Source organism: Phyllostomus hastatus, unplaced genomic scaffold (assembly GCF_019186645.2).
Source record: "Phyllostomus hastatus isolate PE091 unplaced genomic scaffold, TTU_PhHast_1.1 phas_contig_80, whole genome shotgun sequence".
Taxonomy (NCBI): Eukaryota; Metazoa; Chordata; class Mammalia; order Chiroptera; family Phyllostomidae; genus Phyllostomus; species Phyllostomus hastatus.
Genome location: NW_025333960.1, coordinates 9,751,754 through 9,777,772, shown reverse-complemented (window position 1 = coordinate 9,777,772; position 26,019 = coordinate 9,751,754). Strand labels below are relative to the sequence as shown.

Below are 26,019 nucleotides of genomic sequence, written 5' to 3'. Positions count from 1 at the left end.
TCTTTTTTTAAAAAAAATATTTTATTGGTTATGCTACATAGTTGTCCGATTTTCCCCCTTTATTGCCTTCCACCCTGCACACCCTCTTCTACCCACATTGCTCCACTTTAGTTCATGTCCATGGGTCATACATATAAGTTCTTTGGCTTACATTTCCTGTACTGTTCTTAACTTCCCCCTGTCTATTTTCTGTCTACCATTTATGCTACTTATTCTCTGTACCTTTTCTCCCTCTCTCCCCTTCCCACTTCCCTGCTGATAACCCTCCATGTGATCTCCATTTCTGTGATTCTGTTCCTCTTCTAGTTTTTTGCTTAGTTTGTTTTTGTTTTTGTTTTAGGTGTGGTTGTTAATAACTGTGAGTTTGCTGTCATTTTACTGTTCATAGTTTTGATCTTCTTTTGCTTAGATAAGTCCCTTTAACACTTCATACAATAAGGGCTTGGTGATGATGAACTCTGTTATCTTGACCTTACCTGGGAAGTACCTTATCTGCCCTTCCATTCTAAATGATAGCTTTGCTGGATAGGGTAATCTTGGATGTAGGTCCTTGCCTTTTTTGACTTTAAATACTTCTTTCCAGCCCCTTCTTGCCTACAAGGTCTCTTTGAGAAATCAGCTGACAGTCTGATGGGAACTCCTTTGTAGGTAACTGTCTTCTTTTCTCTTGCTGCTTCTAAGATTCTCTCCTTATCTTTCATCTTAGTTAATGTAATTCTGATGTGCCTTGGTGTGTTCCTCCTTAGGTCCAACTTCTTTGGGATTCTCTGAGCTTCCTGGATTTCCTGGAAGTTTATATCCTTTGCCAGATTGGGGAAGTTCTCCTTCATTATTTGTTCAAATAACTTTCAATTTCTTGCTGTTGTTCTCCTTCTGGCACCCCTATGATTCAGATGTTGGAACGTTTAAAGATGTCCTGGAGGTTCCTAAGCCTCTCCTCATTTTTTTGAATTCTTGTTTCTTCCTTCTTTTCTGGTTGAATGTTTCTTCCTTCTGGTCCACACCATTGATTTGAGTCCCAGTTTCCTTCCCATCACTGTTGGTTCCCTGTACATTTTCCTTTATGTAGCTTAGTGTAGCCTTCATTTTTTCATCTAATTTGTGACCATATTCAACCAGTTCTGTCAGTATCTTGATTACCAGTGTTTTGAACTGTGCATCTGATAGGTTAGCTATCTCTTTGTTGCTTAGTTGTATATTTTCTGGAGCTTTGATCTGTTCTTTCATTTGGGCCTTTTTTTTTGGCTCGGTGCACCTGTTACATAGTAAGAGGCAGAGCCTTAGGTGTTCACCAGGGGAGGGCAACCCACATCACTGGGTTGTGATGCTGTATATAGGGGAGGGGTCCAAGAGGGAGCAATGGCAGTTGTTCGGCTCTCTGCTGGTTTTCAGTCACTTCCCCCACTACCCACAAGCAAAGTGGGCCCTTCTGGGTGCTGATTCCCTGGTGAGTGGGCTTGTGTACATTCTAGGACCCTGTGGGTCTCTCCAACGAACTATCCTGTGAGGCTAGGAGTTTCTCCAACTGCCGTGTCAACACCCACAAGTTTTTTCAGTCAGAGGCTTGAGGCTTTATTTCCCTGGGCTGGAACCCTGGGTTGTGTGGTCTGCGTCACTCTTCAGTTGTTCCTCCTAGTTTATCTGCATGTGAATGTGGGACCGCCCACTCCACCAGCTGCCCCCTTGCTCGCCAGCTGCCTTGTCCTGAGTCCTCTCTGCCCTGGCTGCCCGTCTCTACCCCTCCTACTGGTCTGGGTGAATGTTTCTTCTTTAACTCCTTGGTTGTTGGACTTCATACAGTTCAATTTTCTCTCAGGTTTTTTTTTTGTTTGTTTTTTGTTTTTTGTTTTTAAATTGTTGTTGTCCTTTTGGTTGTGAGAGGAGGCACAGTGTGTCTACCTACGCCTCCATCTTGGCCAGAAGTCCCACACATGCTATCTTATTATTTTTCTTATTATTATCCTTATATTTTATTTGATATATAAAATTAGGCTCAATTTGTTATTGTAGGCAAAGGGGATAGTTTAAGAATTCATATTATTTTAAGATTTCATTTTATATACAAAATTTGAAAGACATATTTAATTAAAAAACTAGGTGAGGTTTTCAATGAGATAATGATCTCACATTTAAGAATCTGACAGACCTGATGTTAGGTCAATATATAACTGTTGATTAAGGAGAATTTTTTTCTTATTAACTTCTGTTTATAAACAACAACAGCAATTTTTCGCTTTTACTTACCATGTCTAAACTATATCTGCCAGAAATATTATGTGTTCTGCTTGATTAGGTATTCTTAAACATTTAAATGGCAGACATCTTTACAGTTCCTTAATACAAATTAGAGCATGCTGTCAGAAAATTAATGTAGTTAGTTTCAAAATCACTATCTATCATGACCCTAATCTGAATAATCACAGTTTATGCTTTCCAAATATCTGCTGCCAGCCTGCATGTTTTATAATTTGCTTTTCTTGTAACTTCTTTTTCACTGAAGCAGAAAATTGCATTTTTTCAAGGTTCTGTGAAAAGAGTTGAAACACTGGCTTCTTCCTGTCTCTGAAATAGACTATAGTGTTGGGAAGCCACTTAAACTTTTAGAATCTCAGTTTCCTCATTTTATAAAGGGGAGTATTAATGTCTTTGCTGCACATTGCAATGTTTTTCTATTTTTAAGTATATTTTATTGATTGTGTTATTACAGTTGTCCCAATTTTTCCTCATAACCCCCCCTCCACCTGGTACCCCCTTTACCTCCAGCGATGCCCACCTTAGTTCATGTCCATGGGTTATGCACATGAGTTCTTTGGCTTCTCCATTTCCTGTACCATTCTTAACACCCCTCTGTCTATTTTGTACCTCCAATTATGCTTCTTAATCCCCTTACCTTTTCCCCTATTCTCCCTTGTCCCCTTCCCTACTAATAACCCTACAAATGATCCCCGTATCTATGATTCTGTTTCTGTTCTAGTTGTTTGTTTAGTTTGTCTTTGGTTTTGCTTTTTAGATTCAGTTGTTGATAGCTGTGACTTTATTGTCATTTTATTGTTCATAGTTTTAATCTTCTTTTTCTTAAATAAGTCCCTATAACATTTCATGTAATGGTTTGGCAATGATGAGCTCATTTAGCTTTACCTTGTCTGGGAAGCACTTTATCTGCCCTTCCATTCTGAATGATAGCTTTGCTGGATACAGTCATCTTGGTTGTAGGTCCTTGCTTTTCATCCCTTTGAATAGTTCTTGCCAGCAAGGTTTCTTTTGAGAAATCAGCTGATAGTCTTATGGGAACTCCTTTGTAGGTAACTCTCTGCTTTTCTCCTGCTGCTTTTAAGATTGTCTCTTTATCTTTAACCTTTGGCATTTTAATTATGATATGTCTTGGTGTGGTCCTCTTTGGGTCCAACTTATTTGGGACTCTCTGTGCTTCCTGGACTTGTATGTCTATTTCCTTCACCAAATTAGGGAAGTTTTCTTTCACTATTTTTTCAAATAAGTTTTCGATGTTTTGTTCTTCCTCTTCTTCTTCTGGTATCCTGGCATCCTATGATTTGGATGTTAGCACTTTTGGAGATGTCCCAGAGTCTTCTTATTCTGTCTTCATTTTTTTTCAATTCTTGTTTCTTCATTCTGTTCTGGTTGAATGTTTATTTCTTCCTTATGTTCCAAGTCATTGATTTGAATCCCGACTTCTTTCCTTTCACTCTTGGTTCCCTGTGGATTTTTCTTTGTTTCACTTAGTGTAGCCTTTATTTCTTCCCTTATATTTTTGCCATACTCAGTGATTCTTCTGAACATCCTTATCACCAGTGTTTTAAACTCTGCATCTGATAAGGTGGTTATCTCTATTTCGTTTAGCTCTTTTTCTGGGGTTTTGTTCTGTTCTTTCATTTGGGCAATGTTTCTTTGTCTCCCCAATTTGGCAGCCTCCCTGTGTTTGTTTCTGTGTATTAGGTACAGCTGCTTTGACTCCCTGCCTTAGTGCACCAGTTAAGTTGTGAGGGGCAGAGCCTTAGCTGTTTACCAGGGCAGGGCAACTCCCTTGACTGCTTTGTGGCTCTGTGTCAGGGGGAGGGTTTGGAGAGGGGACAGTGCTGCTGCCTGGTTTCTGCAGGCTTGGCCAGCACTGTCCCCATTTCAGTCACTTCACCCAGTTCCTGTTTGCAAATGGCACCCTTCTAGCTGCTGCCCTGGTGATGATTCCCAGAGTGAGTGAGTTCATGCACATTCTAGAACCCTGTTGGCCTTTTAAATGGATTCTCCTGAGAAACCAGCAGTTCCTTCTGCTGCCCCAACCCCCACTACTTTTTACAGGCAGCAGTTGTGAAGCTTTATCTTTCCAGTGTAGAACTGGGCTGCTGAGTCTGGCCTGGGGCTGGGATCGCTCTCTTCCAAGGTATCCCTCCCGATTTTTATCCACCACACGTGAATATGGGACCGTCCATTTAGTACTTCCTGCTCTGGCTCCCCCCTCCTCCCCTCCTACCCCTCTGGATGATGTGGCTTGTTTGTATCCTTGGTTGTTGGACTTCCATACAGTTCAATTTTTGGCACTTCTGGTTATTGTTTTGAGGTTAGTTGTGATTCTTCTTATGGTTGTGCGAGGAAGCAAAGTGTGTCTCCGTACACCACCATCTTGACTGGGAGTCCCATAGTGTTTTTCTGAGGACCAGTTGTTGTAATGGATATACCCGCACATTGTTAATGTCAGACTCTGAATGTTAGCCTGCTTTTGTAATTTTACACTGCCAGGGGGCTTTTAAAAGTGCAATTTAAAGCCTATTACTGTTTTTTTGTTGTTGTTTTGATTGTTACGAATAATGTATTTATTGGAAAGATCGTGGGTTTGGAACCAGACAGCTTGGATTTGCAGTGCAGCTTACATTTATTATCTGGGACTTGGGACATATTAACAGTGTGGGTTTGTTTTCCTTGCCTATGCAACGGGGGTAATATGGTCCTGGAAGGGTTATTACAGGCTTAGGTAAAGTGCTTAATAAAGGATGTCTTCTGTTCTACAAATTAGTTAAAACATGAATTATAAAGCAATGATTCAAATACACCCAATTATGATCCCTATTTTTGCCTAAGTGCAATGAATGTTGGTAATTGTTTATGCCAACAAATATTAGCTGTTTCCATCTAGCCTACTCAATGACTTGGAGGCAATGATTTTAAGGGCTTCACCTAGCCCTTAAACAGTTGTTTCAGCCTGTGGTGCTTGTCTCCCCATCCATGAAACATATCCAGCATTGAACATTATGGTTGATGAGGGCTCCCTAAAAAGTCTGAAAATAAAGAACATTTTTATGCCTGGAAGTTGTATTTTATGTCTCCTTATGGCTATATCACATGTTAAAAATTTTAGTTTGAGTAACAGGCATTAAAGATGTTGGCTTTTAGGGACAAGCTTTCCAGATGGAAAAACAATCACAAATTCCTTCTATGAACAGAATGGCCACAGCCACTGTATATCTGTGTGTGTGTGTGTATATATATATATATACACTTATTGATTATTGCTTGTATCAAACTATTTTTTTATTAGTTACCCAATGTCATAATTACCTTTCAACTGCCCTGAGACACAAAGGTGAAGATTAGGCTCTTTCAAAGTTGAATTCATCATATTCATGGATGGAACCTGGGTGAAACTTGACCTTGATTTTGAAGATACTCTCTTTAACAAAAGAATGACATTCACAAGGCCCATTTAAAGCTTTTGGCCTGCAGTTGGTCTCCTCCAGCCTGGGTAGGGTTGGGGCACAGCTCCTGCAGTACATCTTCCAAACCTTAGTATGGGGATCCGACATCAGTTACAACCTCTTTGCTGATGGTCAGCAAAGACCTTCGTGAAATAGCTGACTTCTCTAGTCACGTGAAGAGCCTAGCCAGTCCATTCTGTTAATGTATGTTCAGTGGAGGCCATTCTCTTGGTTAGGGTAGTGTGGACAGGGTAAGGAGAATCTACAGGTGGGGCAAAGGGAATGAAATGGCACATCTGTGCTTTCCAGTAGACAACTGCATATAGTTGAGGTTGAACTGTCTTCACCCTGTTTGTGCCAATCTGTATTGTCCCATAAGGATTCCCAATTTATTTGTTTCACTTTTGTACTTAATCGTATGCAGGATAAAAATACTCTTTAGGAGGTTTCTTTCTGTTCAATTTCTTATCTATCTGAAGCTCTGATATTGGGAAGTTCTGTGCTTTATTGTAAGTGAATCCCCAGTTTTAAGAACAAATGTAGGATTAGCAAGAGTGGTAACAGTGGTGAGAATCCAGAAGCAAACTGAATGGTAGGAGGAGAGCTGACAATTTAGGGTGAAGTTTTATAGAGTTTACCCCCCTGCCCCTTGAGCCTTGATAATAATTGAACAAAACAAATGGGAATGACTGAGTGTATCCTATTCTGGAGGCATTTAAATCATCATTATGAAATGAATCAAGAAAATTCTTGCATGCTTCCCTTAATCTCCTTCCATCTAAATTGCTCCTTGTTAAAATATTTTATAATACTTTAGTAGAATTTAATTTTTTAAATCTCACCCAAGGGTATGTATATTGATTTTAGAGAACGAAAAAGGGAGACCCTGGCAGGTGTGGCTCGGTGGATTGAGTGCCAGCTTGTGAAACAAAGGGCCCCCAGTTCAATTCCCAGTCTAGGGTACATGCCTGGGTTATGGCCAGGTCCTCAGCAGGGGGTGCACAAGAGGCAAACACGTTATTGTTTCTCTCCCTCTCTTTTTCCCTCCCTTCCATTCTCTAAAAATAAATTAATTAATTTTTAAAATTAAATAAAATGTAGTAATAATTTAGTATTAAAAAAAAGAGGAAGGGGGGAGAGAGAGAGACAGACAGACAGACAGAGAGACAGAGACATTGATGTGAGAGAAACATGGATGGTTTGCCTCTTCTACGTGCCCCTACCAGGGATCAAACCCGCAATGTAGAGAGTGTCCTGATTGGGAATGGACCCACAACCTTTTGGTGTACAGTATGACCCTCCAGCTAACCAGGCCACCTAGCCAGGGCTTCAGGGGAATTTATATCCCACATATTGTAGCCATGTCTAGGAGCTTGGGAAAAAATTTTTAATAAGTAGGCTACAAGACTGGAACAAAGCAAAAGGCAGTTATGTTTGATTTTGGTTATCTTTATGATTTGGGCTTTCTCTGTGTTGACTAGTGTTATGTGTTCATTCCACAAATATTTATTGAGGGCCTGCTGTGGGCTTCCTACTGCTCTGGGTGCTGTGAATGCAAAGAGGAACAAGATACTCAAAGTGTCTGCCCTCATGGAGCTTACCCTTTAGTGTAGGTGACTGATGATAAATTGACAGTGATAAGAGGTAGAAGAAAATAGAGCAAGCAAGGGATGACAGCCACTGGGGTTGGGGGATGATGAGGTGGTCAGCGAATGGTGCCCCTCAAATTATGAGACAGGAGTTTTGCAGAGTGCTGGGAGGAGCATGAAGTACAGAGGTATGTGAAAGGCCTGGAGCAGTCCTCTGCCCTGTGGGACCAGAGAAGAAGGGGGCACCTCAGAGATCCTGGGTAGGCCTTTGAAGAACTTCTGGGTGTGATGGGAAGCCTCTGGAGGGTTTGACTATGGGAGGAGGTTGAGTTACATATTAAAAGGACTCTGTGGGGAGAGAATGAACTATGAAGGAAGAGAGGGTGAGAGGGGAAACAGGGGGTCCCATGTGATGAACTTACCTGTTGTACAGCTGCCATTGAGAGGGGTGGAGGGCATGGTCCTTGGGAGGAGAGCACTCACAGGTATTTTGACATTGAGCTGGCAGCACTGGATTGGCTGTGGCACGGGAGGAGTGGAGGAGGCGAGCCAGGGTCAGCACCTGGGTTTTTCTTGTATCTAGAGGGGCCTCATATTGCTGGCAAAGTAAAATGGAGGTGGGAAATAAGGACAGGTGAATGAAAAAAAGCAAACCCTGTGTGTGATATAAGGGTGATTTGAAACAATACAAAAGGTTCTATCTTTAGAATTTTGAGACATCTCACAACGTCAGTGCTGAGATTTGCATTGTGGACCAGAATTTTAGAGACATTGGCAGGTATGCTGTAATTTCAGGGCAGTTCACAGTTATGACTTCACAGAAGTTTACGTGCTTTGAAGGCAGGGTCAGTCTGACTCACCCTTGAATGTAGATGGTGCCTTAGAGACAGGTTTAATGTTTGCTTTGAATCTAAAGGTTTAATTATCTGTAAAATATTTCATTCATGATTGTGATGAGGAAAGAAATGTTGGAAATGGAATAAACATTGATAGGCCACAGAGAATAATCCAGGCTGGATTTTAGTTTCTAAATCCATAAGATTTGAACAGACATCTGGTGATACTCTCCCATGTAAGAATTTCCAGGGGTCCCTGTGCCATATCACACAGGGGTGGCCATAAGCCAGTGAGTTAGTGTGCATATGGTTAATATTTAGTATCATTTAGCAGGGTTGGAGGGGAGACATGCTTTTTTGGATGTACTCGGCTTATAAATCTACTCTGTCTTGTGTAGGATGAGCTGGATGAACTCCGGGCTGAAATGGAAGAGATGAGGGACAGTTATTTAGAGGAAGATGTCTACCAGCTGCAGGAGCTTCGGCGAGAACTGGACCGTGCTAATAAAAACTGCCGAATCCTGCAGTACCGCCTCAGGAAAGCCGAACAAAAAAGTCTGAAAGTGGCAGAGACTGGTCAAGTGGACAGCGAGCTTATTCGAAGTCTGGAACAGGACTTAAAGGTGAGCGAATGGGGCTGATGGGACGTGCATTCCCAGAAGGAGCTGCTGCGATACAGTCACAGATCTGAAACTGCAGCCTTCGTACCCCACTTCCATGGAGTCCTGAGTTCTGTTTGTGTTTCTTTCTTTCTCTCAACAGAGTTTAGCATGAACATTTTTTGTACAATTTATGAACAAAGGTTCATAGGTTGTGTGTAGTCATGTCTTAGATACCCCAAGATTTAAATCTGTCATATGAACTGGAATCTTCAAACTTAAAAAAAAGAAAGAAAAATAATAATAATAGATCTATAATAAAAATAATTAATACCTGGCAATTGGTTTGGCAATTGTATAGAAATATATAGAAACTCCTAAATATCTGAAGTATTTTAAAAATCTCTTATCAATTCAGTTATAGTCAAAGACCACTTTTAAGAGTTGACTATAATCACTTAACATTTTTATTGTTATTTTACTTTCTAGGACGTAGAAAACCTAAAATTACCATAATCCAAGTGAGACTAGTGTAGTGCTGATTTAACTGAAGGAGAAATAGGATCATAACTGACTATTGGAAGTATCTTGAGAAGCATCGACGAAAGTGGGAATGAGGTGCAGAAATCCTAGACTTTCAACCATTTGCTCTCTCCATGGGTATCATGGCTTCTCTCATGCCCCAATTATCAACTCATTCATCTAGAGATGAATTATGCATGATGCCTTATTATGAGAGCCCCTATGAAACCTCATTTAGCCTTTCATTGTGGTAGCAGGGAAAGAATCTTTGTAGTTCTATCAACTTTATAAACCACTTACACAGTGTCATTCGGTGTGATATAACGGTGATTTATATTTCTTTTGCAAAACCTCATTTCATTTTAGAAAGTAAAAATATTTAACTGCTTTAATATTCAAGAATTTTAACACAGGACAATTTAAAACTAGACTACATTACATATCTACTATGGAATTATTTTGTTTTTTTAGCATATATGTTTAGTATTACCTTTGGAACAGAAACACTTGTGTGTTTTTTTTAACTTAATCTTTATTGTATTTTTTTCCATTACCATTTAGTCCTCTTATGCCCCCCACCCCCCAGCAATCACTACACTGTTGTCCATGTGAAATATGTTTTTATTATTGTTACTATTATTTCAGATTTATCACTTTAAGCATCTGCGCCTGAGCAGAATTAACATTCTTGATGATATTCTATAAGGAAATAAGGCTATCCAAAGTGGCATTTTATATTTTTAAAGTTTTTTTTAACAAAAGATTTATTTATTTATTCAGAGAGAGGGGAAGGTCGGGAGAAAGGGAGAGAGAAACATCAATTGGTTGCCTCTTGCATGTGCCCCAAAATGGAACTGAACCCAAAATCCAGGCATGAGCCCTGACTGCAAATCGGACCAGCGACCTTTTGCCTTGAGGGAGAATGCCCAGTCAACCAAGCCTTGCCAAGTGGGGCCAATGTGGCATTTTAATCCATATAAAACTTGTATTCTTCCTCATAATGTGTACATAACATTTTAAACTAGTACCCTCCTTTAAAAATAAGTTTGTTAATATTTGCTCTAAGGTCTTTGCTCTCTGGTGTAATACCATTATCATTCAATGATTCTATCTGAAAAGCTGTTTGAATGTAGCCTTGGCACACAGAAAGCTTCATATCCTGATGATTGTCCCTGTAGGTAGCCAAAGATGTATCTGTCAGATTGCACCATGAACTTGAAGCTGTGGAAGAAAAGCGTGCTAAAGCTGAAGATGAAAATGAAACCCTTCGACAGCAGGTGATTGAAGTGGAAATATCCAAACAGGCCCTACAAAATGAGCTGGAGAGATTGAAAGAGGTAATCTGGAAATGTTTGGGGATTTCTCCTTTGGGTTTAATTGTGAGGAACTTGGGACTTCAAGTGTTCCATTATTATGGTTTAGAACAGGTTTGGGGCAAACTGCGTTCTGTATGTGTGGCCTGGAAGTCAGAATGGTTTTTACATTTTTTTTATAGCATTGTAAGGCAATCACCACCACCCAGAATAAACTTAAAAAAAACAAGGAAGACTAAATGACAAAGACTGTATGGTGCTTATAAAGCCTAAAATATTTGCTATCTGGTCCATCATAGAAAAGGCTTGTTGAACTCTGGTCTAAAGCTATTTTAAGAATTTCCATTAGGATGAGCTGGCCACTAATTTGTTTTTAATATATTTTATTGATTATGCTACTACAGTTGTCCCATTTTTTTCTCCCCTTTATTCCCTTCTGCCCTGCAGCTCCCTCCAACCAGCATTCCGCCCTCCATAGTTCATGTCCATGGGTTGTATGTATAAGTTTTTTTACTTCTCCATTTCCTATGCTGTTCTTTATCTACCCCTGTCTACTTTGCACCTAGCATTTATGCTTCTTATTCCCTGGACCTTTTCCCCCATTCTCCCTGCACCCCCTCTGTGTTGTAACCCTTCAAGGCCGGGTGGGTCCATGGTATTCACACAGACGGAATAATATTCACGGAGCCGTTGAGATGCCTGGCATGCCTTTACTCATGGGTGGGCGAGCCACACATGCAGCAAGCTGCGTGTCTATCTGCATGTCTCATGTCATTGCCCTTGCTCCCGAGTGTGGCACCCATCATGGCTCCTGTCCCATTGCGTGTGTTTCCCATCATCGTCGTGGCCCCAGCAGGGACTCCCTACCTGTTTAAGTACTAGAGGGGAACAAGGCTGGCAAGACGCCAAAAATTATGTAACGTAACATAATTCTGTGCATGCAAGTCCACTTCATGTTATGGGAACAGTTTATTGGACCCACTCTCAAGGCTATGAGAACACTAGTTATTAGGCCTCTTCAAGGCAGTGGGAACACTGATTTGCTTAGCTACCCAGACACCTGGGTGAGGAAGCCAGACTGCCTCTACTTACCCTGCACCCTCCCTGCTGATAACCCTCCATGTGTTCTGCATTTCTGTGATTCTGTTCCTGTTCTAGTTGTTTGCTTAGTTTGTTTTTTTTAGGTTCAGTTGTCGATGGTTGTGAGTTTGTTGTCATTTTGTTGTTTATAGTTTTGATCTTCTTCTTTCCCTTAGATAAGTCCCCTTAACATTTCATATAATAAGAGCTTAGTGATGATGGAACTCTGTTAATTTGACCTTATCTGGGAAGCACCTTATCAGCCCTTCCATTCTAAATGATAGCTTTGCTTGAGAGAGTCATCTTGGATGTAGGTCCTTGCCTTTCATGACTTTGAATACTTCTTTCCAGTCCCTTCCTACCTGTAAGGTTTCTTTTGAGAAATCAGCTGGTAGTCTTATGGGAACTCCTTTGTAGGTAACTGTCTCCTTTTCTCTTGCTGCTTTTAAGATTCTTTCCTTCTCTTTAATCTTGAGTAACTTAATTCTGATGTGCCTTGGTGTGTGCTTCCTTGGGTCCAACTTCTTTGGGACTCTCTGAGCTTCCTGGACTTCCTTGAAGTCTCTATCCTTTGCCAGGTTGGGGAAGTTCTCCTTCATTATTTGTTCAAATAAGTTTTCAATTTCTTGCTCTTCCTCTTCTCCTTCTGGCACCCCTATGGTTCATATGTTGTAACATTTAAAGTTTTCCTGGAGGTTCCTAAGCCTCTCCTCATTTTTTTTGAATTCTTGAATTCTTGTTTCTTCATTTTGTTCTGGTTGAATGTTTATTTCTTCCTTCTCCAAATCGTTGATTTGAGTCCTGGTTTCCTTCCTTTCACTGTTGGTTCCTGTATATATTTTTTATTTTATTTTTCATAGCCTTCACTTCTTCCTAAATTTTGTGACTATAATCAACCATTTCTGTGAGTATCCTGATTACCAGTGTTAATTTTTTTTTATTTTAAAGATTTTATTTACTTTTTAGAGAGAGGAGAAGGGAAAGAGAGGGAGAGAAACATCAATGTGTGGTTGCCTCTTGTGTGCCCCCACTGGGGACCTGGCCTGCAATCCAGGAATGTGCCCTGACTGGGAATTGAACTGGCAACACTTTGGTTTACAGGCCCGCACTCTACTGAGTCACACTGGCCAGGGCCTGATTACCATTGTTTTGAACTTGGCATCTGATAGGTTGGCTATCTCTTCATTGCTTAGTTCTATTTTTGGATCTTTGATCTGTTCTTTCATTTGGGCCATATTTTTTTGTCTCAGCACACCTGTTATGTTGTAGTGGGCAGAGCCTTGGGTATTTGCCAGGGTGGGGCAACCCATGTCTCTGCGTTGTGGTGCTGTATGTGGGGGCAGGTCTGAGAAGGAACAATGCCACTTGTTCAGCTCTCCGCTGGCTTTCAGCCACTTCCCCTGCTACCCACAAGCAAATTGGGCCCTTCTGGTGCTGATTCCTGGGTGGGTGGGTTTGTGTACATTCTAGGATCTTGTGGGTCTCCCCAATGAACTCTCTTGTGAGGCTGAGAGTTTCTCTCGCTGCCGCCTCAACCACCACAGGTGTTTTCAATCAGAGGTTTGAGGCTTTATTTCCCTGTGCTGGGACCCTGGGTTGTGTGGTCTGTCTCGCTCCTCAGTTGTTCCTCCCATGTGGGACTGCCCACTTTGCCAGCCTCCGCCTTGCCCACCCTGTCCTCCAGCAGCTGTCTTGCTGTGAGTCCTCTCCCCTCTGGCTGCCCATCTCTGCCCCTCCTACTGGCATGGATGAATGTTTCTTCTTTAACTTCTTGGTTGTTGACTTCCATATAGTTTGATTGTCTGGCAGTTTGGTTATTTTTTGTTTTTAAATTTGTTGTTGTCCTTCTTTTGATTGTTCAAGGAGGCAAAGTGTTTCTACCTATGCCTTCATCTTGCTGGATGGCCATTAATTTTTTTAATGTGTCCAAATGTTGTGTATTATTACTAGAATACAACATTAAGTGGTAGCTTTTTTCTTGAAAGTCTTCTCTTCCAACAAGCTGGGAAATATGGTTTTTAAAGCTGTGTAAACAGATCTGTGTATGCTGCCTCTATCTGTTATTCAGCTTGTGTGATTTTAATATACATGAAAAAATATGATTTCAATATACATTTGAAAAAATTTGTATCCTAGCAATGTGGTCTAGAAAATGAATATACATGAATATATATGAATATATATGTATGTATATGAATATATATACTCACTTGTATATAGTAATGCAAATCCCATTTTGTTGTTGACTTCTATAATAAGATTAAAGCTGAGTATTTTCTTGCAAAATATATTACATATTGATGAAATTAAAAACTGTTGTTGAAGGCTTTAAAATGATGGTTAAAAAATAAAAGATGATTCTTAAAGCCAGCATGTTACCTGCTAACAACCTTGGTTAGCAAACTGTCCATCCATTCAACTTAATTCAGGCCCTGTTCTAGGCGCCAGGACCAGCTCTCAAGGTGTTTATAGTTGGGCACATGGATAACAAAACAAATTACATTAAGGAGCCAATGCTGCGACCTGATTTCTTCCCGCGCCCCCCCCCCCCCCCCAGTCTGGTCTGTGCCAATGTCTCACCTCACCCAGCCCCCGTCAACACTTACATCTTAAGTTGTCCCAGTCCCTGGCCATTCCTGTCTGCCTTCTCATCTGATACATCATGGATTTGGGTAAACTACGGGTATATTGTCACCACTTATCTGAAAGTCTTGTTTTTTTATCTTTGATATCCCCCTCACTAATGCTCCTCTAGAACTTGAGCTCTGTTGGCTGGGAGGGTCTTGTTTTTTTTCTGGTTCACTGGTGTCTCTGTGCCTAGAACAGCGCCTGGCATATAGGTTATTGTTGGGACTCGTTGGGTGAGGAGGTGAAGGAGAGTGAGAAGGTGGCTCTGTGGTGTCTGCAGCTTGTCTGGGGCACTCGGTGAGCTTCACAGAGACGTAGATGCTGACAGTGTTCTTTCATTCTGGGTAACCCTTGCCCTTTAGCTTACACATGTACTTACTCCCAGACTGGAGGAATTTCTCCTCTGATTGTGGATCTCTTATCCCTGTACTTTTTTCCTAGTAGTTACTTTTGTCTTTTTCCTTTGGTCTAAGTTTACTAGAAGGTATGCCATAATGGTTTTTTTACCCTCAAAACTTGTGGTTTGATCCTGACCTTGAGGGTATGGAAAACAACTTAGAAATTTGTTTTATAAATGTTATGTATATATGTGTGTATATAAATATATAGATTATATGCACATAGGTAAATAAATACATACATTTTAAGCAAGCAAAAATTCTTTTGCACACATTTAAATTGATTTTCCAAGACTTGGCATCAAGTCATGAGCAGTAGTTCTTCCAGGAAAGAAATGATTACTATAGCTCTTGCCATTCCAAGCCAGGCGAGTGTGAGGCAAGGCTCTTCAGAGCTGTGGTGTGAGCTTTGGGTGGATATGAAGAGAGAAGGTAGAGGGGTCAGCCCCTCTCCGCCTTTGTGGGTGAAAGGTACTCAGGGAGGGATTGCTCAATGGGGACAAAAGAAGTGTTTCATCTCCAGAGTTACAGTCTGACTGGTGGGGCTGCATTTTTTAAAAAGATTTTTATTTATTTATGTTTAAAGAGAAGGGAAGGGAGGGAGAACGAGAGGGAGAGAAACATTGATGTGTGAGAGAGACATCAGTTACCTCTTGCACACCCCCAACCAAGGACCTGGCCTGCAACCCAGGCATGTGCCCTGACCAGGAATTGAACCCATGACCTTTCTTTTTTTTTTTTAATTTTATTTTAATCATTGTTCAAGTACAGTTTCTCCCTTTTACTCCCAATCCAGCCCCCCCAACCCTCCCCACTTCCCTCCCATTACTACCCTCCCCCTAGTTTTTGTCCATGTGTCCTTTAAGTTTGTTCCCGTGAACCCTTCCCAATGTCCCCTGAAATTCCCTCTTCTCTCCCCTGTGGTCACTGTCAGCCTGTCCTCTATTTTAGTGTCTTTGATTATATTTTGCTTGTTTCTTTGTTTTGTTGAGGTTCCTGTTAAAGGTGAGATCATACGGTATTTGTCTTTCACTGCCTGGCTTGTTTCGCTAAGCATAATGTTTTCCAGCTCCATCCATGCTGTTGCAAGGGGTAGGAACTCCTTCTTTCTTTCTGCTGCATAGAATTCCATTGTGTAAATGTACCACAGTTTTTTGATCCATTCATTTACTGATGGGCATCTAGGTTGCTTCCAGCATCTAGCTATTGTAAATTGTGCTGCTATGAACATTGGGATGCATAGGTTCTTTTGGATTGGTGTTTCAGTATTCTTAGGATAGAGTCCCAGCAGTGGAATTGCAGAGTCAAAAGGCAGATCCATTTTTAGTTTTCTGAGGAAGTTCCATACTGCTTTCCATAGTGGTTGTACCAGTCTGCAGTCCCACCAACAGTGCACTAGGGACCCCTTTTCTCCACAACCTCTCCAACACTTGTTGTTTGTTGCTTTGTTTATGATGGCCATTCTGTCTGGTGTGAAGTGGCATCTCATTGTGGTTTTAATTTGCATCTCTCTGATAACTAGCCATATTGAACATCGTTTCATGTGTCTTTGGATTTTCTGTATGTCCTCCTTGGAGAAGTGTCTGTTCAAGTCCTTTACCCATTTTTTAATTGAGAACCCATGACCTTTCAGTCTGTGGGATGACACCCACCCTACTGAGCCACACTAGTCAGGGCTGGGGCTGCATATTTACACCAAACTTCTAAACCAGTGATTTTCAACTGGTGTGCCAGAAGAATTTTGAAAACATGCAGTACCTGACTATTTAGTTAGGGGCACTGACCTCTTTTCCCTTAGGTTGTCAAAAAAAAAAAAACCAAAACAATGACAAGAGCCAACACAACAACCACTGTTGGTGTGAATGCCCTGTCTGGAACCATAAATATATAGGTCATATAGGAGACTTACATCTCATTGGTCACACCACTTATGTTTGCATCTGACTGGATAATTCTTGGTGCCAGAAATCCTTATATGCAAGGATAGGTTTTTAAAAAGTCATTTTGGAACAAAAAGAATAGGTAATCACTATTTTTTTGTAAATTAATCAAAATTATACCTATTTTTTTGTAAGATTGGCAAAAATGTGTTTGTTGGTGTGCTGCAGAGTTTTAGTAATTAGCTCATGTGTTTAATAGATGAAAAAGGTTGAAAATCACTGTTCTGAATGAATCATAAAACTGACAGGAGTGTGAGGAGGGTCAGACGCTGGCAGGCTGTGCTGGAAGCAGAGAATGATGGAGCCTAATGATAAGGTTCAAAAGTGGTGCAGGAGGTATTTATTGGAAAATGCCAGCAGTGGTCTCAGTGAATGGGTTGTTTTTATGAAAGCCAGAACAAAATACGCCATGAATTTTGCTCAAGGGTGAGGATAATATTTCTTTTTCCTGAGCTTTGCTCGTTATTGTTCACCTCTTGAGTTTTGTAAATGGAGGCATCACTTCGGCGAAAGGCAAGCACAGTTCGTACATGCCTCTACATGACAGAAGTAGCTGCAGATGTATGTATGCCCCTCTTGGCCTCAGACAGTCAAACAGCACATCTTTGTGCCTTTTCAGCTCTGTCGCCTCTGCGGGGGCTTCTCTCTCTTAACCTGCAGAGTGTTTTCAGCTGGCCGGTGGACTTGTCCAAGATGATTTCTCCCAGGACTTCAAACTCATTGTGTCGGAAGCAGACTTACCACCCTCACCTCCACCCATGCCTTCTTCCCTTTCCCAGTTGGGTTCATGGTGTCACTGTCCTTTTAGTCACCCAAGCTTGTGATTGTGATCGATCTTAATATCTCTTGCTCCTCACCCTCAGTTACCTGCCGGTGCTTAAGGATCAACTGTTCCTTGATTTTGCAGTCTTAGAAATTTCCTTTCTCACTGACACATGCTATAAAATGGATGAACCTCAAAAATAGGCTAAGTAAAAGAAGTCAGACATATTGTATGCTTTCATTTATAGGAAATAATCCAGACTACATAAATCCATGGAGGCAGAAAAAAGTTTAGTTGTTTTCAGGGCCTGAGGAGAGAGAGGGGGGACTGACTGCTTAATGAGTATGGGTTTCCTTTTGAATATTGAAAATGTTTGGGACTAGATCGAGGTGATGGTTGCACAACACTGTGCACGTACTAAATGCCATTGAATTTTACACTTTATAATGGTTACTTCTAACATGAATTAAAGCCTTTTACTTTCTTTATTCTGTCCCTGTATTTTATCAGTGTCCTCTCAAATGAGTATTTGAGGGCTGACACTGTGCAGTCACCACCTTAAAGCCATTTACTACTTCTAGTCTCTCCTTTTCTGTTTTATCTTATACGTCCCCCCAAATCTATGTTACTCTCTGCTTAAACTAGACAGACTCACTCTGGTTCCCAATTTCAGGGGTATCCAACCTTTTGGTGTCTCTGGCCCACACTGGAAGAAGAAGAGTTGTCTTGGGCCACACATTAAATATGCAAACACTAATGAAAACTGATGAGCAGATAAAAGGTCCATGCATAGTTTTCGTGATACCCGCCATCACAGATAAGCAAAAAAGTCCTCACATAATAACCTAATTATGCAGTGGCCCTTTCAATAATCTTTGAAAATTGTTAAGCAGTTCCCAAGTTTGTGACTGCGAATATAGAAAATGTACATATCTAAGTAAAAAAACTGAGTAATATTTTAAGTAAACTTATGATTTTGTGTTGGGCCACATTCATAGCTGTCCTGGGCTCCATGTGGCTTTTGGGCTGTGGGTGGGACACCCCTGGTTAACTCTTTAGCATGACCAGAGGACCTTTTCCTGCCTGCCCAGCTCTGTCTCCCAGCTGGGTTTCCCACACCATGGCTCTAAACCCTGGAGTGAAATAAAAGGCTGTTAAGAAAGATGAGAAGAGACTATGACCTGTAATCCTCTTTGAACTAATAGAGGAGTGTCTAGGAAAAGTTACTTCTCCAGTGACAGATGAGTGATTAAAGAGGGCTGTGATATTAGCCCATTTAAATTTTCCCTTCCGGTTGCTTGCTTGCTTCCTGTGCCTATCTTGTTCATGCCATGGTCCATGCACCCAAACACCCCTCCACTTGTGTAAGCTCAGAAAATTTTGCCTTTTGAGGGCGTTGGTGGGGTGTTATATATTCTAGTACTCAAGTCTATGACAGAATATCTCAAAAGGTTAAAAATTGTTAACCTTGGCTCAGTGTCAACTTCTCAAAGATTGCCCAAGTGCTTCTACTTAGCAACATTTCTTTCTATCAAAAATATTTTATTTTTTCTACCAAAATTTTTTGAGTGCTTATTACATGCTAGACATAAATAATAAATACCAACTTAGTTGGCACTTGCAAGGCACAGAGATTTGTGTTAGATCACTCCAAGGAGCTAGGGTTGGTGTTTTGTTTTATTCTTGTGAGGTAGAATGAACATTAACATTATACTAGTTTTCAGATATATTGCAAAATGACCACCACCATAAGTCTAGGTAATATCCAACATCATACATTGTTACAAATGTTTGTTTTGCTGGTGAGAACTTTTAAGATCTACTCTTTTAGCAACTTCCACATATGCAATACAGTGTTATTGACTTCAGTCACCATGCTGTACGTTAGTTACATGCTCATGACTTACTTATTTTGTATCTGGAAGTTCATACCTTTTGACTGCCTTTACCATCCCCCCCCATTGTTGAATGGAGCCTCTGGGAACCAACTAGCAGTTATAGTTCTTGTGGGACACCTTTCATCACCAGTTAGGATATGGGACTGATTCTCTGGGTTTAGTTGAGTCTTTTGTGCCTGATAAATGGTCAGTTTGTAATATTTCTTGAGTGCTCCAGTTTTGAGGACTTTAAATTCATTAGATTGAAAATTTTCAAACTTTAACCCACAGCAAGAAGTACATTTTATATCATCACTCAATATATTCATATAAAGGTTTTACAAAAATAATTCTTATCTTTGCTATATGGTATATACATTGTGATATTTTCAATTCTATTCAGCGTTTAAAAAATTAATAACTACTTTAAATTCATTTATTTTAGAGTATATAATCTTTATTATATTTTTTTCCATTACTATTTAGTCCCCTTACACCCTCCTCCCCTCATCTATTCAGTTTTTTCTTTCTTACTGTGTTTATAAGTTTGATTTATAGTCCATTAGTGGACTGCTGCAATCTGGAAAAAATGTATCAGATCATTTGTTAATTATGCTATTCAAATTTTCTATATATTTTATAGCTTTGTTTTGTCTGCTAAATATATCTATTTGGGATGAAGTTATGTTAAAATCACTCATCATTTTGCATTTAAATTTTCTTCTTGTAACTAAATATATCTATTTGGGTGGAATAAAATTATGTTAAAATCATCTATTATCTTTTTGATTTACATTTTTTCTTGTAATCTGTCAAATTTTGCTTTACATAATTTGAATATAAATGCATACAGATTTAGAACTGTTCTTTGTAATGAATTGTTCCCTTTATTTTTTGGTAATGACCTCTTTATTTTCATGTAATACGTTTTGCTATAAAGTTTCCTTTGCTTTTATCATCTATACCAAATTTCTTTTGGTTAGTGTTTGCCTGGTATAGCTTTCTTTTTTTTTTTCTGAATAATATAGGTATCTTAGAAAGCTGCAGTTCCAGTTGACTCCTATCTTTCATACTATTGCTATTTAGTATCATTTTAGTTTTCTCTTTTGAAAAACATTCCCCCAAGTTAATTAATTTAATAATTACTGCTTATTTAGATTCATTTGCATGTCTTACAATCTGTTGTCATTGCTTCATGAGTGTTCTTTCTTCTTTCTGAATTCAGTCCTTCTCATTGATCTATTAATTATGGTTTAGTAGATTTTTTTCAGTAAATGGTGTTGTTTGAAAGTGCTTTTATTTCATATTTAGTCATGACAGCTATTTAGTTGGACATAGAATTGTAACATGTTGAAGTTAATGTTTCTATTATCTTTTGGTTCTGTTTTGCTATCAAAAGGTCAGTTGTCAGATAATGCTCATTTTTGTGGATAATCTGCCTATTTCCTGTTTACTTTTCTCTTTGTATATACTATTCTGTGATTTTAATCAGTTATATCTGGATTTATTTTTATTTTGCTCAACAGTTATTGTCCATATGAGTGTCTTTTATGAAATCTGGGAAATCCTAACTCTTTGAATAGTGTTCAATAGTGAAACTATGGAAATTATGACTTTTAATAGTGTTTTTACTTTATTTTCTGCATTTCCTTTACAATTTCTATTATTGTATGTGGAATCTTCTTATATTGGCTATTCTTATCCCATCCTCCCTCACCTTTTTTTTTTTTTTTTTTAAACAAAGCCTTTTTCTCTCTCTGTGCTGTCTTCTGGATAATTTCCTCATTTCTTGTCCAAGTTACTAATTTTCATTTTTACAAAAAAATACTGTTTTATTTGTCCACTAAGTTTTCATTTCCATGAGTTTACCTTTCATTTCTGGAATTTAAAAAAAGTCCTTATTCTTTTTAATAATATTTCTTATTTCCTTATCTTTTTAAAAAATTTTAAACATTTTCAAGTCATAGTCTCTTTTCAGTTTGTTTTATTATTTTCAATTCTTGATGTTATTGATCCTTCTGTTTGTCATGGATGCTGACTGTCACTCAGAGTGGATTTTATTATGAGCTCTTCTTAGTGGAGATTCCATGAAGTTTGTTGAATGTCCTTCTAGTGAGATTTTTGCATTGGTCTTTTCAAGAGGCCTTGATAGTATCATTGGTCCAAATGTAACTCTTAATTTTTGGCTCATGAAGTTGTGCACCAAATGGGTTGTGTGAATGGGAAATCAAACTTGCATGTGTCATAGGCTTAGGGTATTTTTATACTTCAAAGGAGATTTTGTTTTCCACCACCCAGTGACCTGAGAAGTTAACTCTTTCCCCTTGCTGGGTGATTTTTAGTTTACTTTCAGTTGGGGTGCATTCCCAAAAGCTTCTTGTCACACTTCTTGCTCTGAGGGCCTGTTTCTGCATCTGGTAACTTCCATCATTCCCTCCTACCCCAAAATGCTTAACATATACTCTTGTGCTAATTGCTCTGGTTTTCAATGTCTTATGCATTTCTGACACGGGGGACTTTTCCTTTTTGGTGTGAATTTAGCTGTGTATAAATTTTTGCTTGTTATCTTTTCCCTAGCATTTTTAGCTGTTTACTGTGGGAGGGCTCATGCTGACTCAGTGTCCTAGGCTGCCAAATGGGATGCGACCCCTGAGGGCTCAGCAGCTCTCCAGTAGCTGCTGGGAGTGCTATGAGTAACCCCAGCTGTCTTTCAGTTCATGACTTAGCACCTTTGCTCCTCCTTCTTGGTCAGTTTCTTCCACCATGTTGCTTACCAGCTCCCATTTTCCTTAGGGTTCTTTTTTGCTTTCCTTAGGGTTCTCAGGGCTTCTCTGCTTCTGGATGCTACTCACTTTTTTCTCTCTAGGTGTCTGCTACAGACTGAATGTTTGTGTGAACCTCCCGCTCTCCTGCCCCAATTCATATTGTAAATCTTAATCCCCAGTGCAGTGCAGTTTGGGGATGGGACCTTTGGGAGTTGACTAGGTAATGCAGGTGGAACCTCCATTAATGGAATTAATGCCCTTATAAAAGAGACCTCAGAAAGCTCCCTTGTGCTTTCAGGCGAGTGAGGACACAATGAGAGAAGGTGGCTGTCTGTGAATCAGGAAGTGGATCCTCACTGAATGTACCAGCAGCTTGATTTTAGTTTTCTTAGCCTACAGAACTGTAAGAAATAAATGTTTGTTCTATAAGCCACTCAGTCTATGGCATTTTTGTTACAGCATCCAAAACAGATTAATACAGTCATTCTACTTTTATCTCAACCAGTGGGCAAGCACTTTTCTCTGTATGTCATTACATTCAAACTGTCAAGCAGTCATAAAGTCTGGAAATATAGATGTACAAACATAATAAATGGTTTTATTGCTATTATGCTATACTTTAATGAAATAATATTATCTTTGTTTTCAGAGTTTATGATTCCCCTTTAAGAACAAGATTTGTTGGGTTAGCTAGTGTACCCCATCTTTGGATGGAGTCCTACTGTCAGGGAATCAGTCAGGGACCCTCCCCTACATGGCCCCGCCCCCACCCTGCCCTCCATGGCCTGGACAACAGTGGATGGTAGGACCAGAAAGTCATGTGGGACAAAGGCAGCTGTGTTAGCATGGTGGGCTCTCTGGGACACCTCAGAAGGAATAAGTAGCATCTGGTTTTATTTGCTAGTCATGAGTTTATGGGGAGGGGCAAGGTGACCAGCTAGAGAACAGGAAAGGGGAGAAATCTGGTGCCCTGACTGATATCCCAGTTACATGGCCTGCTGAGTTCAAAATGTGGTAAAGTGGGATGAGAGCAGGAGCAGAAAGATGCAGCGGTGTCTGGTTAAGTCTTTTTTCCCCAAACACTGAAACATGAGAGGAGTGTGTGTGTATGTGTGTGCGCATACACACATGTGTCTGCACAGGGATATGGAGGGAAACAGTTCTTTGTGACTTCTGCCCAGACTAGGCGGGCAGGGAGCAGATTGGACTAGAAGCCGTGTTAACCAAGGAACAAATACCAGAACTGGAAATCCAGAGGTCAGAGGCTGGGGAGGATGAGGAACAGGGCAGCAACTACAGGAAGATTGGGTATACATAGTTTTGCATATGTAAGCTGTAAATGGAGCAATTTTGGTGTCTGGGAAGAAAGGGAGTTGTGTGTTCAGTTAAAAAACCATAAATAGCACTAAATGGCTGATTCACACTGTTGCTGGAAAGGAGGAGCGAGAGCCTAGCGCAGTCTGTCCTGGTCCTTTGGAACTTTGCCTTTGGAGCCATTTCTTGTCAAAATCAAGAGAGAATAGAGAATCATGTTGAGGTCTTGTAATAGGCTAGTTACAGCGAGTGCTAGTGGTCTCCCAGGGGCGCAGCTTGGTTGAACCTCACTAGGCCTCTTTGGATGTGCAGGGCGGGCTTTTCGTTTCCTCATGGTGAGCTGTGGTGGAAGCACAAGGAGGTAAGGGCTTGCCCAGGTTAAGTTTTTGAAATGCTTTCATTTCGTAGGTTATGCTATTTCGTTATGTTCTGTTGTTCAAGGAGTATTTTACTTCTACTTTTTGTGGTTTTTATGTTGAAAAAAAAAAAAGAGAAAACAGTGGCAAGGAAAAAGAAAGCACGTTAGAAGGAATAGCTTTATTTGACAGCTGGCTTCTAATGTGAGGCTGGATGTGGGCCCGAGGCCTCAGCTCACTGAGTGTTAGAGGCAGAAGAATGCTCGAGATGAGTTAGCCAACCTTTTCGTCACTTACACAAAGAAACCAACGGCTGCCTGGGTCATGTATGGCCTCAAGTCAGGTAGCCCATTTACAGCAGAGCTGGACTCTATCTACCCCAGCAGCTCTGTTTCTCTCCTTCTTTCCTCCAGCCCTTAGCTCTAGACTTGCATCCTCCTTTCTTTGTAGGCTTGGAAGCGGCCAGTGACCAGGTCAGAACTGGAGGTAAGCACTTGCAGAGCCAGCTTGAACGGAGTGTCTTTTAGGGGAAGCTGCCAGCAGTTCCATGTTCCTCGCTGCTATGGGTTGGCAAGAAAGGGCACCTGTATCTTTTTTTTTTTGATCCATTAATGCTTCTCTATAAAATTAATATCTACTTTTAGAAGTATTTATTAAGCGTCTTCCTTCATCTCTACAGAGAAAATTATAGGAAGAAGGCCAAGATTTACCTTTGAAGAGTGAGCGTGGGTCCTCCCAGCCTGCTGTGCCACTCCGCTAAATGGGAGCTCTCACGTCCCTGCACCCTCCCATCAGACTCCGATCCTTGTCATTTTTACCCCATGTCATCCCCCCTCCCCAGATTAAAGGGTTCCTGAACTCAGTCCCTCTGTGTGTGTGTGTGTGTGTGTGTGTGTGTGTGTGTGTGTGAGAGAGAGAGAGAGAGAGTGTGTGTAGGTTTCCCCACACTAATGAGCAATTCTCAGATACCCACAAGTGCTTCTCACCAACCGCTATGGATTGGATGTTCCAATGACCCCCTCCAACTCAGGATGCCAATCGCAAGTCCAGGATATTACCCATACTTCTGATCAACTGACTATAAATCAGAAGTTCCCATGATGTACTCCTTGGGTTCAATTAATTGGCTAGAATGGCTCACAGAACTCAGGGAAACCCATTCACTCACTAGATTACTGATTTATCACAAAGGATATTAAAGGATATGAATCCACAGCCAAATGAAGAGATACATAGTGCAAGGTCCCAAACAAAGGAGCTTCTGTGCTTGGGGCCTGGCAAGGTGGCATGTGGGAGTGTCCTGGTTCTCCCACCTGGAAGCTCTGTGAACCCCATCTTTTTGGGGTTTTGTGGAGGTTTCATTACGTAGGCATGACTGATTAACTCGTTGACCATTGGTGATTGATTCGTCCTCTAGCTTCTCTCTCCTCCCTGGAAATCAGAATGTAGGACCAAAAGTTCCAAAGCTCAGTTTGTGGTTAAGTTCCCTGGCAACCAGCCTGCATCCTTAGGTGATTTGCAAATGTCACTTTCATTAACACAAACCCAGTTGTGGTGGAAAGGGCTTATGAATAACAAGACACCCTTTTCCCCTTTGGGCTCTGAAGCTTTTTTAGGAACTGGGGACAAAAGATGAATTATAATAAAAGATGTTCCCATTACTCTGATCAACTCAGGAAAGTCTAAGGGTTTTGGGAGCTATGAGCCAGGAACTGTTGACAAAGACCAAATATATCTGAAATATATTTTGCTAGTCTGAAAGATAAAAAAAATATGTATATATGTTATAAATCACAATATCATACCAGGATTGTACCTAGATTCCCACCTCTACTTTATTGAAATGCTGCCCATTCTTTAAGAGTCTCCCTGAAATACCACCTCCTCATTGAAGCCTTCCGCAGAACTCTTTTCTGAACTCTGAACAAACATTTTCATGTGATTAAACCATTACATGGTCATTGTAGGCAGTTTGAAAAGTAAAGAAAATTGTAGAGAAAGTTACTGTAATGCTAACATCCAGAGAGATATAGCTAATTTTTTGTATGAAATTGGAAATACACCACATATACTTCTTAGCATAGTATTTTTTTATCCTCACCTGAGGACATGCTTATTGATTTTAAAGAGAGGGGAAGTGAGGAAGAGAGAGAGAGACAAACATCAATGTGCAGGGAGGAAGAGGGAAGGGGAGGGAAATATTGATGTGAGGGAGAAACATTGATCGGTTGCCTCTTGCATGCACCACTGACCAGGGACAGAACCCGCAACCTAGGTATGTGTCCTGGCCAGGAATTGAACCCACAGCCCATCATTTTACAGAACAACACTCTA

The 26,019-nt window shown here is 40.4% G+C and overlaps 1 protein-coding gene across 10 annotated transcripts in view; it reads left to right on the top strand.

Moving 5' to 3' along the window:
• MTCL1 (microtubule crosslinking factor 1) overlaps positions 1–26,019 on the top strand; it is a 139,823-nt gene that overhangs the window by 5,672 nt on the left and 108,132 nt on the right. For all 10 annotated transcript variants that reach the window (XM_045850136.1, XM_045850132.1, XM_045850131.1 and 7 more), the window contains exons 2-3: positions 8,529–8,753; positions 10,430–10,588. In XM_045850136.1, the coding sequence (XP_045706092.1) occupies positions 8,529–8,753; positions 10,430–10,588 (384 nt within the window). The remainder of the gene's footprint in view (positions 1–8,528; positions 8,754–10,429; positions 10,589–26,019) is intronic.